This window comes from Heliangelus exortis, chromosome 1 (assembly GCF_036169615.1).
Source record: "Heliangelus exortis chromosome 1, bHelExo1.hap1, whole genome shotgun sequence".
In the NCBI taxonomy this organism is placed as follows: domain Eukaryota; kingdom Metazoa; phylum Chordata; class Aves; order Apodiformes; family Trochilidae; genus Heliangelus; species Heliangelus exortis.
Window position 1 is genome coordinate 72,907,427 of NC_092422.1, and position 17,110 is coordinate 72,924,536.

General features: G+C 40.3%; 1 protein-coding gene across 3 annotated transcripts in view; it reads left to right on the plus strand.

The window, feature by feature from the left end:
* Positions 1-431: 431 nt before the first annotated feature.
* The window catches only part of FRMPD4 (FERM and PDZ domain containing 4), a 294,130-nt gene continuing 277,451 nt past the window's right edge, over positions 432-17,110 (plus strand). For 2 of the 3 annotated variants that reach the window (XM_071748122.1, XM_071748132.1), the window contains exon 1: positions 689-973. In XM_071748122.1, coding sequence (XP_071604223.1) covers positions 933-973 — 41 coding nt within the window. In that variant the 5' untranslated portion in view covers positions 689-932. Of the gene's footprint in view, positions 974-17,110 lie in introns of all 3 variants that reach the window. The other variant, XM_071748140.1, reaches the window with a different exon arrangement.

Below are 17,110 nucleotides of genomic sequence, written 5' to 3' on the forward strand. Positions count from 1 at the left end.
GCGTGAGCGCTGAGGGATGATCGCTCAGGGGGGCGAGAGAGAACGAGGGCTCTCTGCTTTCCCCAGTTTTTGCTTTTGGAAGAGGACTCCGACCCGCGGTCTCCTGGCCGGCCGAGAGCGCTGTTCCTTGACTAGGAAGCAGCAGCGACCTTCTCACCAGGGCTGCCCTTCCCCACTCCCTCAGCCGTGCCCTAAGGAGAGCGCAGGCGTGCCGAGAAAAGGCACCCCTCAAACCCTGACCCCTTCCCCTCTCTGTGCCCGGTCCTCGCTGCTGCGGGAGACCCTGGGGGGTGCCCCGAGGCTGCGGGCTACCAGGGCCCTGGGCCCGGCCCCGCTACCGTCGGCCGCGGCGCTGCCTCGGGCTGGAACCAGCGGGCGGCGCTCGCCCGGGCTGGCGCTACCTGCGCCCTCCGCTCCCCCACGGGAGGGGGAGACATTGCCGGCGAAAGGAGCAACTCCTCCTTCGGCACCCTCCACCTTGCTCAGTTTCCCCCCGCCCGCCTTCCTTCTCTGGGGACACCGCAAAGAGGCAGGGAAGTGCCGTCTGGCTGCCTCCCCTTCAGCTTTCCGGTGCCCAGCGCGGCGAGAGCCCGGGCTGAGGGCAGCCCTCCTGCCGGCCGAGCCCCGGTGTCCTCGCCGTGCCTCGAGTTACCCGAGGAGGGGGCAAGGCAGGCAGAGAGCGGGGCGGGGGGGGAGGAGGGAGCGGAGCAAAGGGGGAGGGCTGCACGCAGATGAACGCCGCTCCTGCGAGATGCTGCACGCCCAGCTCCCTGCCGGAGGGGGGTAGCAGCCTCTGCCGGCTCCTGCTCTTGCAAGGGCTGCTGCTGCCGCTGGACGCAACCTTCTCTCGAGATGGAGCTGCTGCTGCTGCCGCCGCCGCTGCTGCTGCTGGAGTGAGCGAGTGTGACGGGCAGAGCTAGCCGACTGCATGGATGGATGTGTTTAGCTTTGTGAAGATTGGGAAGCTCTCCGGGTAGGTGTTTGCTGCTGCTTATACTGCTCCGCGACCCGCCGGCGTCCCGCGGCTGCGGGCGCTTCCCTCTGCCCCGGCGGGGGCGGGAAGGGCTGAGGGTGCTGCCCGGCGGGGGCAGCTCCGGTGCAGCGCTCAACTTCCCTCGTAACGGGGCGAGGGTCTGTGGGTCGGGGTGGGGCTCTGGGCACTCGCTGCCCCCGGCATTAGCCGGTGCCGCGCCGGTGGCTCTGCGCGGGATGGGGTCGTCTCCCTCTCCTTTCCTAAGGGACAACGAAGGCGTTGGTACCCGCGCGGCTGGGTGAGAGCCGTGCCCGCCTCGAATCGCCGGCGTGAAGGGGTGACCGGAGCGGTTCTGAAAATGCGAAAGCGGCAACTGGAGCCGGAACCGGCGGGGGGGGGGGGGGGGAGGAGGTGTAGGGTGTGTGTGGTGGTGGTTTCTCCGGTTCCGAGGGTGCTGTGCGGGGTAGCGGTCACCTGCCGGAAGAAGGGGTGAACTTCTGAGGGAGCGAGGCTCCGCCTGGCCCGGCCGCGCCGCGGCGAAGGGCTCGTCCTGCCCCTCCGCTCCGTTCCGCTCCGGCGGTAAGAGCCGCTCCGGACACGCCGGTCCCTCCAGGAGCGGTATTTTTAGAGAAGTGGTGAAATCATCGTTAGATTCTGAGCTCTGCCCCTCTGCCGTGTCACACGGTGGGTGCTGGAGCGCCAGGGGCTTTGGCGTCTCTTAGCCCTTGCTTGCAAGGGTTGTACTACTCGTTGCTGTTGTTTGATTAGGAATTTTTTTTTTTTTCCTTTGCATTTTGAATAAAAAACCCATTCCTTTTAATGGCCTTGGAGTTGCGTGCGGTCTCTATCCGTAGACTGTTGCATTCGCAGCTAGTTGCCAGGCCCGAAGCTGCATAGATGGATCAAGAAGCACAACAGCCCCTGTCGAGATGTTCTCATCATGGTTAAATGTAACTGGAGGTGGCCTTCTCAGTAACGGGGGGAAATTGAGCTTTATCTCGAAGATGCAGTATAAAAGTAGTCGAGTCACAGGTTTTTTTAAGGGTTCTGGTGCGGATAATCTTCCTAAAGGATTTAGCTTTGATCACAGTAACTAGGAGGTTTAGAATTATTATGATTCACTGGTTCCTACACCACAGTTGCTGTACCCTTTTCTGTTTACGAAGTGCATGTGAGACTGAAATTGGATGTTGCACGGAAGGGAAAAAGGCCTTGTTAAGGAAATATAAAAGGTACCTTGGTCCGGTGACGCTTAACTAGGGAGCTTGTCAAAATGACAGATGGTCTTTAAAGGCAAATACTGCACGGCTGGAAGTTACAGAGTGCCACAGGTGCAGGCGTAGCCTTTATCCCCCCAAATTCCCACCATTGCACCTGCCTGTGATTACGGCTCTGCTTGTAGCGATGCCAAGCACTGAACAGCTGCTGTCATTCAAGCACATCATTGTCTCATCCTGCTCACAGCAATTTTACACGATGTGGCAGCTACAACACGAGCGGCCCGCTCGGCTCCCTGGGTCGTGTTCCCAGCTGATGCAGCAGCAGCAGCAGCTACAGTGGAAACTTTGTGGAGAGGGAAAATATGCTCACATAGATAAGGAGCAGGTCATGTAGTGTGGTATTTCTTTCCAGGTAACTGGATTGCTTGACCTCTTCTGTTTGTTTGGAAACAGTGTTTTAGAAAAACTCATAGATGTTCACGTCACACCTGAGCTAGAGTCAAAGGGAGAGAAAGGGATATGTCTCTGGGGAATGTTATTAAATCAGATACATGGCAGTTTATAAATATATGTATATAATAGAGTAAGCTTAGGTCTTTGTTGATGTTTACAAAATCTGTAGCTTTCTGGGTGTTTGAAGATACAGCTGTTGCCAGTGTTGAGGTTTTTATGTAATAAAGGCAAATCAGAGCATTTCTCCAGAAGAACTTGAAAGTTTGTTTTTTTTTTTCTGAAATTAAATCCCAAGTTTGAAAGCTTATATCCGCTTCACTTGATTCGAGAATATGAACTGCTTAGAGACCAAGTTCATCTTGTAGATTGCAGTAAATAATTTCTGTACTGAGCTACTCTTTTTCATTTCTAATTTTCTGGTTGTTAAACAACCCTATAGTTTACACAGGACTTAACTTGCTGTTTCCTAGGTAACAGCTAGGTATCTGTTCCAATTTTAGGAGACATTCATGGAGCAGACAGGTTCCAGTGCAAACCCCATTTTTAATCCCACTGTCTTTTTCGGTTGAAAACTAGTTAGCCTGAAAATGATGGTTCTTTCTTCGCTGTAAGAAGCAAAGAGTGAGATGATAAACAGTATTTAACTGAGGCTGTGATCTTGCAAGCAGATTGCCTGGAAAGAATGGTATTGAACTTGATTGATCCTTAACTTTTTAATGATTTTCAGTCTTTTAAAATTTTATTTTGCTGTGCATTCAGGTCTTATTTTAGGTTGTAAGTTTGCTATTATAGTTGTACTATGCAGCCTTGATTCTTCAGGCAATGGTATGGATAAGCTCTGTTATGCATGGCTTCTGGTAGGGATACTTCTTAAAGTCATGTTATAATTTTAACAGCTGTGGTGAGAATTTACATTTTGCCTTGTTCAATTAGTGTGTAAGATTTTTTATCTAGAATAAGCTTAAAATGTGGTATAAACTCTTAGAAAGGTGGCTATGGATATAAAATTTTACATGGCATACATAAAACATTATGTTTTAATTATCTGTGCAGGTTTTTTATGTGTTACCTGTGTGTGTAGGATCTTTTATAGACTCTCACTTCTGCAGCTGCTTCAACAGTCACCCACAGTTGCTGGGTGAATAAGTAACATGGGCATAATCTGGAAAAGGGATATGTGCAGAAAGGAAAGAGAAAGCCAAACTGGTCCTTTTTGTTAATATTTTTCTTTCCTTGCCTTTATAGGTCTGTCAGGTTGTGTACTGTGTGTCAAATATAGGTGCTTCCTGGTAAAATTCTTGTTGATTTCTAAAGACTGGAGATATCCATTTCACATTGAAAACAAAAATATGTAGAAATCCTGATGGAACTTTTATGACATAGCCTCTTTCCCATTTCCCTTTTTGAAATTCACCCATCTGGAATAACTCTTTGGGTATAAATCTTGTGGCTTTGTTCTCTGGAGAAAAAGAAAATAAGTTTTATTTCTTGTAATGTATTTCTCAGTGTAGAGAATTATTGACAAGCCTTGTTTAACAGATCAGTTCTGTTATGTGGAGCTATGCAAGACAGGTGACTATTTCTGTAGTGTGGGATGGGTAAGCATATATGATGGGTAGTAAGCATATATGGTGGTAGTATCTATAATGTGAGAGGGAGAATTAGTAGCAAAGATAAGGAAACATAGAAATTGCCAGATTAGGTTGCATCAGAAGTCTTGTCTTGCCTGGTATTCTCCTTTAATTACTTTCAGCAGCTGTTTGAGGAAGGAGTAGAATGAGCATAAGTATGGAGCAGTGATGCTTGAATGCAGGTATTGGGAGTACAGGAATGATGGTGCTGCTGTTCAGAATATGAAATGGCACGTTTTCACATCTATGTAGATCTGAGTAATGGAAACAGGATCTTGTTTCTAGTCAGAACTGGACATGAGAGCTATGAAACAGTAGGTCAGAATATTGGACAGAGGTCAGAAAGAACTTAAACTTGTATTCATAAAATTTTTTTATTAGAAATGACACTATTTGTGCTGTTTGTAGTGGTCAGTTATATTTCAGAGCTTTCATAGCAGGATGTAAAACTTTTGTAAGGAAAGATGGCTATCTGAATACCTGAATAGGACTGAGTGAACTAGTGACCCTCTGCAGTTGGGATGCATAGCTTGCATGCCCCTGCTACTGTCTGTAGCTCTGCCAAATAATAATAGATAGAAAATAACATGACTATCTGCATGAGTGGCCATCAGCCTGTAATCTGTGTGATACCAGTAAGGTGGGTTGGATATTTAGTCCCACAGTTACTTCTGCAGGAGTTCAGAACTTGTGCAAGCCATTTGTTACCAGAAAGGAAGCCTCTGAAAAGCAGAGGCTGCAGTGTGGGATAAGAAAGTATAGACAGCTGCACTACCTCATTGTGGCTGTTAAAAGTATAATTAATGACGAGTTAACTCTGTGTAACAAATAGGAGGCTACCAGCAAAAATTGGACCTGTCCTTACCAGTGATACTAATTTGTGGTATATGGTAGGTAAATTGATCATACTTGGACCTTTACTTCAGTTGCATTGCCATCTATTATTGCTGAATGGAAATTTATTCTATTAAAACTGGATGTGAATAGCCATATCCCTGCTGTATCCCTTGGAATCAGATTTAAAACAGCAACAGCAGAACAATCCTGTAACCCTGCAAGGTCTTTTTAGAGAGCACTGAAATATGCCTTTTTTTTCCTATTACTGAGCTAAACCTGACACTGGGTTTCTCACTGAGGAAGAACCTCTTACAAAGCCTTTTTTCACCGGAGTAAATCTCACATTCTCATTTTTAGTGATATCTTTCCATGGCTTGGCATCTCTAATGGGCTAGATTGACTTGGTATCCACACCAGGGTCAAGGCTTTGGAATTCTTAATGCTTATAAAAATTAGCAAGTCCAAACACAATTAGTGTCTTCCATTTTTTGTCTCATTTTTCAGCCTTTGTTAGCCCTATGCTCTGTCCTGTTCTCTCCAGATACAGTCTTTAGATGTCCTGCCAAACTGGTGTGAAAGGTTCTCTTCTAGATCTGCCTTAAGATTTAACAGACCAGAAACTGTATTTGTAGATGCTGAATACTAGGCTCTGTTTTTTACAGAAAACAAGGCTGCTTGGCTTCATGTTTTAGTCATCTTAATGTGGCCCAGCAGATTCAAGGTTTTGAGTTGTCAGCCTGTTTTTTTATTGTTTTATTTTTTTAAAAAAAGGAGTTAGTGAAGATTTTGGGATGCTTATTTATTTTTGGTCTATCTGAATCGCATTTTTCTTTACCAGTGATTTTCCTTACCATGTTTTTATTTTGCCATGATGTTTAAAAAGCCACCTTAATGCAGCGACAATTAGAAGTTTGTTTAAGTTACTGATTGTGTTTTGCATACAATTTTTATGAGTCCTCTTTGAAATGACAATATCATAGCTTGGAATATATTTCCAGTGTTTACAAAAGACTAAGAAAGCCTGTGATTATCCTTTTTGTGCTCAAAGGAGGTAATTTAATTCTAAAAAGGATTTTATTATACTGCATGATAATTCCAATAACCATGAATTCATTTCACCTTTTTTTCTTGGGAGGACTACATTACATTTAGTGAAACTTTTGTCTGTTCATATTTAATATAAGAGCTTTCTCTTATATTTTATTGTTTGTTTTGTTAGCTGACACACATAATAAAGACATGTGCTTTACTGTCTATTACGTTTGCCATGTTGTATGGCAATGGTTGCAGCAGTTCAGAGATTTATTAACACCACTCCTTATGTTATGAACTGCTGTAAACTTGTCAACTGTCCCGCATGAGATGATGCAACTCTGCTAAATGAGCACCTTCTCTAAATACTGTTTGCTGGGTGATTAAGTCCTTAAAAGATGTAACCACAAGTAACCTTGTCTCTGGAAATTTTTGAGTAAGCTAAAAAATGGAAAAGAAATGCCACAAGTAATGCTTTTATTTCCCCCTCTTGTACTAATTACTGAGAAAGACGGAAAGAGAACTTTGAGACTGGTTTCTTGGATTTATGAACAAATTAAACATGTGCACGTTCAGTTTATTTTAATTTCTAGGAAGATTGGTCTTCCGTTTGCTTTTGTGTGGGTTTTTTTGCAGAACTTCATTCTGTGACATCAAATCCCTAGTGACATGGTTGAATGAAGAATCTTGGGCTAGGTTTTTTTAATAATCACAATTTACACCATTAATAATCACAATTTACAGTGGTGTTCTTGTATGTGCAGCTTTAAGTCAATCTGTTAATGTTCCCAGGTGATTTGAGAAGGTAGAGGTTTGGCTTTTTTCTTTCTTCTGTATTTCCTGATACGTGGAAGACCCTGAGGTGTTTTACAGTTATTTGTTTAGGTTTTGGGTGGTTGTGTGTGTGGTTTTTTTGTTTGTTTTGTTTGGTTGGTTTTTTAGTTTTTTGGGGTTTTTTGTTCTGTTGTTTTTTGTGAGAAGCCTGCTTGTCTTCTCAATCTAATTTGTCATCTGACAATTTTCAGTTAAATAGAAAAAACTCCTTGACCATAAGAGTAATCCAAAAATGAGGGTATGTTTTCATTTTACAACATTCTAGGTCACTATGGAGTTGCACCAAGCCGTTCAAAGGAAATACAAACTATGATCTGAAAGAATGTTTGGATAGTACAGGCTCTCATCTCCACTGGTAATGTGGCACAGAAGGGGTGTTTTACTGCTCTTGACAGCATTTTGGAGTGGTTATGTCAGTGTATCACAACTTAGTATCTGACTGATCTGACGAAGAATTGGGTAAAGTCATGTAGGACCTACCATCTCCTACATAGTGAACCATCATCTGTGACTGTTGAACACAAATAATGCAAAAAATCAAATATGAAGAAGGGAAAAGTAATTTTGCTTTCCAGTTCCAAACACTGTGTCATGGACAAGTAGATCTGTTAAACCAGATGAGACCATGCAGGTACATGGATTACTCATTTTCATAACTGCACTTAGCCTATTTGGAACTACTACAGGGTGGAAACTGCTGCTGATAAGGTATCAGTCTTTAAGTATTGTAGGGACATGCCTTAAATAGGAAGGGAATTCTTACAATACCAAATTGTATTTAAAGCTGACTTTAGTAATCATGAATAGTTGTGATTAAAAAGTACTTTGAAGAAATTTGTAAACTCAAAGTGTTGAATTGAAGGTATGTTTGAAGACTCAGTGAGACTGTTTCTGATAATAATTCCTCAAACTGGAAACAAAGCAAGTAGCAGTGTCAGCAGTGTAAATTTCTGTAATTAATTGCATTTCAAAATTCTACTGAAATCACCACTGCTTACAATCCAAATGTGTAAACCTGAATTGGAGCTAGAAGTGCTCCCTGGAATTTAAAAATCTCTCTGACCTAAATCAGGACCTGGTGTTGCAGAAGTCTCTAGCAGTGTTCCTTTAGTGCAGTATAAAGAAACTCCCTTTAATAGGCTGATTGTTTGCTATAAACACAGGACATTATTTTCATTAGTTTAAATAACCAACAAAGAAGTACATGGATTGAATGAGTAAGAACATTATGAAGAAGCAGAATGAGTATGGTAGTGGGTAATGCAAGGCTGCATCCTATTAGGTAATTTTCACTGGTGACTTAAAATGAGAGAAGGACATGCTAAAAAGCTGATTAGCGTCTCTTAAGCAAAGTCCCTTGTGAGATTTATTTCTTGCATAAAAATAACTTCCTTTGATGGTAAGGAAAACAATTGCTGGTTGACTTGGGTATTTTCACAACTGTTTCAAGATTAATAGCTTTAGATGAAACACTTTCTTTTCTTTTTCAAATAATTCTGCTATTACAAAAACATTGTCACTGGGTATTCCTTGCAAAAATTTTAATTATTATAAGGTTAGCAAGGGGAATTGCCAGGTATCAGTTTTAATTACAGGATCTCTGGGAGATAAGGTTCTGTAGAAATAGGTGGATATCTTGCAAGATTTCGAGAACCAAGGATAAAAGGATTTATGCAGAGAATTAAAAGTAGGTGTTAAAGATGAAGAAGGAATATTTGTATGCCAGAGTCAAGTGTTCAGAATGAATCCTTTTATGATCTTCTAGCTCTCAGTAGAGTTTATTTTTGGATTCTAATTGAAATTTTTGAAAATTTGAGGAAAAGGCACTTGGGATATTGAAATGTATTGTGACATTTTAAAATTATACCTATAGGTACAAAAAGTATGTATGTGTGAACAGTTGAAAACCACTTAGAGATTTACGTTAACATTCAAAAAAGGAGAAAAAAAGTCCCCTCTGTTATTCAGAACTTAATTCTGTATATTTAATCTTTTGTTTGGTTTTGGGGGCTGGAAGAGTGAAGACATAACTGTTGAAAATAACCTTGTTTTCCTTTACAGTAGGCCACTGCGTGGTCCGCGGCATGCTCCTAGTAGCAAGAAAATATAAAAACTTCAATTTGTAAAATATACTGATTTTGCCCAGGTTAGGATTAAGATTTTTCAAGATGTTTTTGCATTATTTAGTTTTTGTTGCTCAGATGAACTGGCAGTCTTTCTCATAGAAGTGCTTATAAATTTATATAAAATCCCTTTCCGTTACATTGCACTGCCTGTAAGGTTTTGATTACCTTGCTTATAGATTTTTCAATTTCACTGATCGTTTTAATCTTGAATTTGTGATCATATTACCCTGGTTGTGGCAGTAATCATACGTTTAGAGAGCAAAATTCCCATTATGCTATGGCAGTAAATGCTTCCAGAAGTACAAGCAGTTGCACCAGCCATAGGCGTGTGCTACAAGTCTGAGCTGCCTGTACTGCACTCAGACTCCGTGTTTGTCTGAAATAGGTTGTACAACTTTAGCTCAGAAATGGCAAGTGTCACTTGTTTTGACTTTGCGATGTGACTAATCAAGTCAAAATGTAGTTTATGTGTTCAGGTAGAAAGGATCAGCATTCACATGGTGCTTTTAAAACTTTATTTATTTTTAAATGACACTAGGTTATGGATCATATGAGAGTTGTAATTTAAAAGCATCTGCTCTTCTTGGTTAACCAGCATGTTAATTTTTATCTTTGAAGAAATTTTTTTTTTTTCCCAGGGAGAGAGGCTGACAGTTTTCTCATGAAGTTGGCTACCTGCCTAGTTTTTTACTTTGCATTATGTTTTGTATGATTACCTGTCATGTTTACAAGGAGGGCACTTCCCTCTGCCAGGGCATATGGTGAAGAGGGACAGAGAAGAACTTTGCGTGGAGAATGATCTGTACTTGCTTGTTCTGCTTTGAGGGCAGGGTGAATAGGGGCTACAGGGTGTAGTATGGGAGGAGTGGCAGAGGCAGGAGGAGAGAAGCAACTGGAGAAAGAAAGTTAATGAATGTTGGATTGAACAAGGCTTTATTTGCTGTGAGTGAATTGAAGTAATTGCTTGAGACTAGCAGAGCTTTGTGTGAAGATAAACTTGCATTGTTGCCTGGGTAGGAGTTTATTTGCTTCATGGGGCTGGCTGGCTGGATTGTTTAGATGTTCTGTAATCTGCATGGCTACTACTACTAAAAAAAAAAAAAAAAAAAAAAGAAAAAAAGAAGGAAAAAAAAAAAAAGGAAGAATACACTGGAGCATTGCAGCAGAAAGAATTACCTGGATGGCAAGTTTCTTCTTGAAACTAGTTCAACACATTGAATACCTAGGTGTTCCCTGTCTCCCTGTAGGTCTGCTGCTTAAGAGACACTGTGGTCAAGAGAGTGGGGTTTCTCAGGGTGAAGCTAATTCCTTGTACTTGATGACCGATGAACCCTATAACTATTTTCCCCACTCAAATACAGATAAACTGACTACAAAACCAGTAATTGGGGAACATGCTTCTGTTTTATTGTGGCTTAAAAATATTCCCCCCAAAACGGAAAGCATTTTATTTTTTTTTTTTCCCATTGGTATAGGGAAGAATTAGAAGTAGTCCCTGGTGCTCTGAAGCACTGTGAGGTGACACTTGTGTAATACGGTTGGCCTGAGGTAACTGCTGACAGTGGGAGACCTCATAAGACTGTGGGCTCTGAATTCCACTTTCTTCTGCTTTTTTTTTTTAAACAATGAACATGTGTTTGTTGATAGCATTAAACTTACTGTTACATACTTTCTGGAAGCTGTCTAAAGAGATTAAGTTTTCTTTTTAAAATGTTTAGTTTCTCAACTTGGAAAGAACATCTTGCAGAAGGTAGTGTAGTGTTTCTGTGCTGCTTTTCAAACCACAAAAAATAACTGATTTTGCCCAGGTTAGGATTAAGATTTTTCAAGATGTTTTTGCATTATTTAGTTTTTGTTGCTCAGATGAACTGTCGGTCTTTCTCATAGAAGTGCTTATAAATTTATATAAAATCCCAAGCTACTAATGGCTTGCTTTTCAAATACTCCTAATTTTTAAACTGAAAATGGAAGTTTTGTTTGTGTATTATTTAACTTGAATTTTTAATTCAACTTTGGATAATGTGGCTTGCTTTTTTTTTTTTTAACACCAACATGAGTAAACCTCAAGGAGTTTCCATACAGCAATTTTTCAGTTCCTGCTTTATCTTCTGTCATTCCTTATGCTTACCTAACGCTTCAGCATTCCCTCCTTTATCTGTCACTTCCATGCTTTGCAGTTTTTACCTAACAGCTTTTATATTCATATTACTGAAAATTTAGACTAGAGGGGAAGATGGTGGTTACAGAAACATTGATGAATACGTCTAAAAGATCAGTTTTATAGAAAAACCCAACAAAAAATATTCCATCCCAAAGTTTGTATTGAGGTCTACTGAATCTCTCTTTGTGCCTGCTTTTTGTTTTGTTTTGTTGTGGGGTTTTCTTGTGGCTGTTTTTTTGTTTTGTTTTTTTTTTTAAATTTTTAAAATATTTCATATATAGTATGCTGAGAAGTACTATCATGATGCACAATTAAAAATACTGTGTTTTTTAATCTTTCTAGATGGTTGATGTAACACATCTGGATGACTAATATCTAGTATGCCTTAAAGAACACTCTTATAAGTAACATTCTTGGAATATATGCAGTAGAATTTAAGCCCATTTTGCTTTAGCTGACATGCTTAGTTAAAAGCTTCTAATATCTTTACTTTTCATGCTGAATGTATTGCATATGTGTTTGCAGAAAACCAACTTCCTTCTTTTTTCAAAGCAAAACATGACATTTATTATTTTTCTCTTTTCATGCCTTTAGCAGGCACTGAGGTACTGTGACAGGCCTTTTGGAGAGGGGATATTCCAAACAGTGCCAGTGTAAATGGCAGTGTGGAAGGCTGGCAGATTCTGTGTCCCTTGAAAACTGTTTTCCTTATTTGCCCCCATTGGACTCAGTGTTGTCCATGGTGCCATGGAGCCTGTTTAATAGAGGTAGCAGTGTCCTCCTATGTAAAGGGTAAGGAAAAAACGTTCACTATTCCAGTTGTCAGTGCAAGCTTCTTCCTTCATCTCAACAAAAGTACTGTGTATTTATCTAATGGTAGAATACTTGATTTTTGTTGTGTTTTCTAAAGTTCATCTTGACCTCATAGTGTTCTGTGGCCTTGAAATCATTAGAGAAGCGTATGCCTGTGGAAGTGTTTCCTTTTCATTTGTGTTCATTAACCATTAATGTCAGAGTTTATCCTGTTTTCTAATATTGCATGCTGCTTCTCAAAAAGATCAGTTCTGGTTTTATGTAAAATGTTCAAAATGTGTCTTTCATACGACAAGATAAAGCAGCATTAGGGTTTCTTTTGTTTTTTTTGGTTTTTTCGTTTTTTTCCAGTTTATTGCTGCAATAAGCAGCTTTCAAATGAGAGGACACAATACCTATCCTACTGGGCATTATCTCAAAAATGGACAGAATTTATTTTGGCTGCATAAAATATTTCTGGATCAGCATGTGTTTACCAAGCTGTAATGATGACAACTGACACTTATTCTATCCAGTGTTCAAAATTTCTCATCTCTAAATGTGGTGGTAAGCAGAAAACAGTTTCTCTTACTTTTTGTGGTATAGTTTGTTGCTTTATTTCCATCCCTTTACTCCTCTTCATTGGTTTTCAACTCAAGTAGTGTTCTTATGCTAGATGCATCCTTTCTTGGCAAATACTTAATGCTGACTCATAAGTTGTCATTGCCTGCCAGTATTGGCAGGGGTGCTTGCATGCCTGTGTAGGTACTCTGACCACAAAAAAAGACACCTTCTTGCACCAATTTTTTGGGTATTAATTAGTTCAATATTCTGGCTTTTAAAGCAGTTGAGGGAAAAAATGTCATTTGTGCTTTACGTTCAGGTGAAAGCGATTTTGAGCGTTAGGCAGTGAATTTCCTATCTAGGCAAAAGGCTTAAAGTTTGTGTAGTGTTATGTGGAATGATAAGGAAACTTTGCTCTTGTTTTCCTCTGGTCTTTTACAAAAGTCTGGTAGGTAAAGAAAACATGGCTGCTCTGGTTTTCCAGTCATTTTATTCCCTCTTCACTTGTTAATTTTTTACTTTCTGAACAAAATTATATAGCCCTTATAGCTCAAATGCAGTGTTTTCCTTCAAGCCAGACTGTATGCACATGGCAGAGACCAAATAACCCTGTGTACAGTGGCTTTTTATTCACTAAGTAAATAACAGTGTAATTTGAATCGCAGCCAAAAGATTCTTTGTAGCCTCAACTGATGCTCTGATTCCATCTGGTAGGACCTGCCTGTCCCAGATGCTGCTGCTCTTTGAGTAGTCAGCCACAACTGGCCCCACAGCCCCCAAGTGGAATTAATGAGTTGCCTTCAGAAATGTGCTGCTGTAGCTACTGCTGCCAGGTTGGTTAAGGGAAGGAAACCTTCCATACACTGTCTGCTTCCTGATGCTGATGGACTGCTTCTAAATGTGACGGTTTCCAGGCTTGGCAGAGTCTCCATCTGGGATGTAAGATTTGCACTACATTTCCAGCTGACATGATCTACTCTCCAAACTGGCACACTTAGGTCCAGCATGTGATTTGAATAATTTGCTGAATAACTGGCAATAGTAATTGCAAAAGAATTGCATGTGTGGGGGTACAGAGCTGTGGAAATGCACCAGTGTACACACATACTCACTCATCTTACTGTACAGCTCCTATGAAATATGTATTGAGATTCTTTGATATATAAATGTGACAGTGATTTGAGAGGCAAAGACCACGTCTTTCCATTCTCAAGTTAGACTTTCATAACTCACACCTATTGTGTTAAAATCTATAGCTGTTTCACAGGAGAAAAAAAATGCTATTTCATCTCTGCAGTGAGTTATTTCTAGAGTTTAGTGCATGGTGATTTGATTAATGTTTTTTGGCTTTTATCAACACAGATACTCAGACAGTGATAATGATGCTGGTCAACTGGATGGATTACCTTTGTAGTCATCAGGCACTGACTGTGCCTGGGCTTGATGTACAGATCAGATCACACAGTTCATATCTCACCTGGTAAAATTGTTACTCCAGAAGAACACACTAGTTCTGATTACCTAGTTTTGTATTTCTTTTTGTATTTCCTGATAATAGGAGGGGAAAAAAGCAGTTAAAGATTTTTTTTTTTTTTCTAGTTCATTTCCCTCTTAAAAGAACTGGGTGTATGTCTTCTGGTTGTCTAATGAAGCTAATGAATGCTGACTTCCAAATGAAGATACCAAATTTACAGCTGCCTTTGGCATTACTTTTGTACCAGTTTGCAACGGAGTCCTGTTGAAGAATTTTCTAAAGGACACCCTATTTTCATGTGAAGTTCTTTTAAAACATACTTTTTTTAGTTCATAATTAAAAATAACCACATACACTAAAATTAAAAATATACTTTTTTACCTTTTGCCTTCCTATGTCCCATGTCCCTGTAGTGATTCTGATTGATTGCAGTGGCATTTGGTGGTGACAGAAGAGTGGATCACCTGCATTCTATTCAGCTTCCTCCTGGATTTATCCAAGAGTCTGTTCCCTTGCCTGGGGACTGCATAAGCAATGCCAATAACCTTTCCCCTCCCCCCCCCCTTCTTTCCTTTATTTATTTTTTTCCCTTCTGATTTTACCTTTAACAGGTCAGAAAATTTGGGGAACTGCTTTTGCTGGGAAAGTTTAGTGTTATATGTGTTAGTAATTTGGATGAAACTTTTCATGCATGTTGCTGAATTAAAACTCCCCCACCATTTGCAGAATAAACCCTGGATTTTTCCCATATTAACCTGTGGAAAAATCTGTCAGCATTCAAGGGCAACATCACAAAAACATGGCTGGTTTGTTGGGAGTTTTTTTTTAAAAACAAACAGTGAAGAGTTACAACTTCCACATGCTGGTGAATTACAATACTTAGGACCTGATAAAGAGTTCTATATTCTTGGAGATACAGAAAACTAAATTTCCAGGTGAGGTAAAGTGTGGGATTTGATTTTTTAATCCTTTTTTCATAAAATAATTTGGACTTTCAGAGAATGTTAAAAAGACCCAGACCCACAGAATTTCTCTTACAGAGAGAAATTTTATGGAACAGTGAATCCAACAAAAATGAACTCTCCTTCAGTAGTTGTGCTCTTTGCAAGCCTTAAATACCATCAAGAGTCAGATCCTTCTGAAATTTGATAGTCTGATCAAGCATAAAAGATATTAGAATATACATTTTTGCGGCATGTAATTTAACTCTGAGCTAATCAAATGAAGCAAAAAGTTTGAACCGTCACTGTAATACAAATTTCAGCTATATTTGGCTTTAGAATGAGTGTATGGATCATGAGGAAAGCTTTAATGCACTTGCATTTTTATAAGTGTTTTGTTCTATTTGGGAGAGTAACATATTACCATTGCAAAAAAAAAAACCAAACCCGTAAGCCTTAGAGCTTTCATATGCTTTATTTGGAGAAGTGTTTGCTCATCCATTTTCCACAGGCTGCAATGCCTAACACTTTATTCTTAATATAAACTGGAATTTACAAAGGTTTACAGGCTGCAGCAATCTGTATATATTGGTAAAAACAAAATTGCATTTTATCACCATAAGCAGCAAATAAAGTATTGAGCATGTACAAGGCATGCTCTTGACTGGTGTTTGCTAGTAAATTATACTACCGTGACTTATGTTTAGATTTCTCCTGAATTTTTGTGTACTATAAGTGTTTGTCTATCTACAAGAACTGCAGAATAAATCAAAAGCCATAGAGAGCAAGAGGTAGTCCACCTACTCTGGAGTGTCCCTGCATTTGCTATTTATTATGTGAAAGTGTTAACTTATTTCATGGAGGTTAATTTGCTTTCTGTGTGAGCTCATGAGCACCATTCTGGAGCTGTCTACAGACCATGCAGAACCTTTTGCTTTTGAAAAAATCTCTCCAGATACTAAACCAGCAGGATAAGTAAGATTTGATAGGTGGTGAGGCAAGTGTGTAAGTGGACTCCAGAATCTGTTTGCCATGAGATGTGTTATCTTCTAAACTTCTGGTGACTTCCTAAACTTCAGAAGGGTCAGGTAACTTTGTTATCACAAGAAAACATCTTTAAATATGAAAATTTATACCATGTTTCTGAGGTTATTGAGTGTTCCGAACCAGTTTATGTCAGCTGATGCGGAATCCCAAATGTCCCTGATGAGCAGATCTGGGAAACCATTTCATGGTAGCTAGCAGGAAATACCATCAGGTACAGTGGTGGTGCAGAATTTCTGCCCTTCTTTGGAGCTTGTGCATTTTGTATTCCCTCTGAAGGATAGAGGTTTGTGTCAACATCTGTCTTTTCTGGCTACCAGGCGTTAAGATATTCCAAGGAGGAAGAATTTAGTTGCAAATAAGATAAGGAAAACGGTGCTGTGAAGGCTATAATGTCTGGTAATTGCATTAATTAGCTGGGGCACCTTGCCTAGGATAGTGAGTCCTTGGTTTCCAACCACTTTTCCAGGGTTTAGCTGTGGTTCAAAGTCTCTCACATGCCAACACAGTCACGCAGAGCAGAGACAGGACGTAGGACTTAGGAAGAACCAGAAGCTTCTGCCGCTCCTTTCCAAAATTTCTTCATTCCAGTAATGACCCCAAAGTCATTCTTTTGCAGAGAGGTGCCTAAATCATCTTCCTTCATCTATTCTTCAACCTTTGCCTCTGTCTAGTCTTGCTTTGTAGCATATAGCCCATATGTTCCAGAGAAAACTATAGGTGATTTTACTTGCTCTTTTCCCACCCAGACTTAAGATTTCCCCAAATACATTTATTAGAGGACAGTCACAAATTTCTGTGTTGTGTAATAAAGCCAGATAAAGTGTTCCAAATACAGAAAGACTCCAAAGAACATGTATTTTGACAGTTTCTAAAAAAAATACTGAGGAAGGCTACACTACTGGCAACTATGATTTTCTCAAAATAAACCTCCACCGCAGTACAATATTATGCTGGTAAAGTAAGCTGCTGTTTAGTTTGCTTTCCCTCTGGTTTCCTTTTCCTTTTGTTCTTTGATGCCAAAGTTG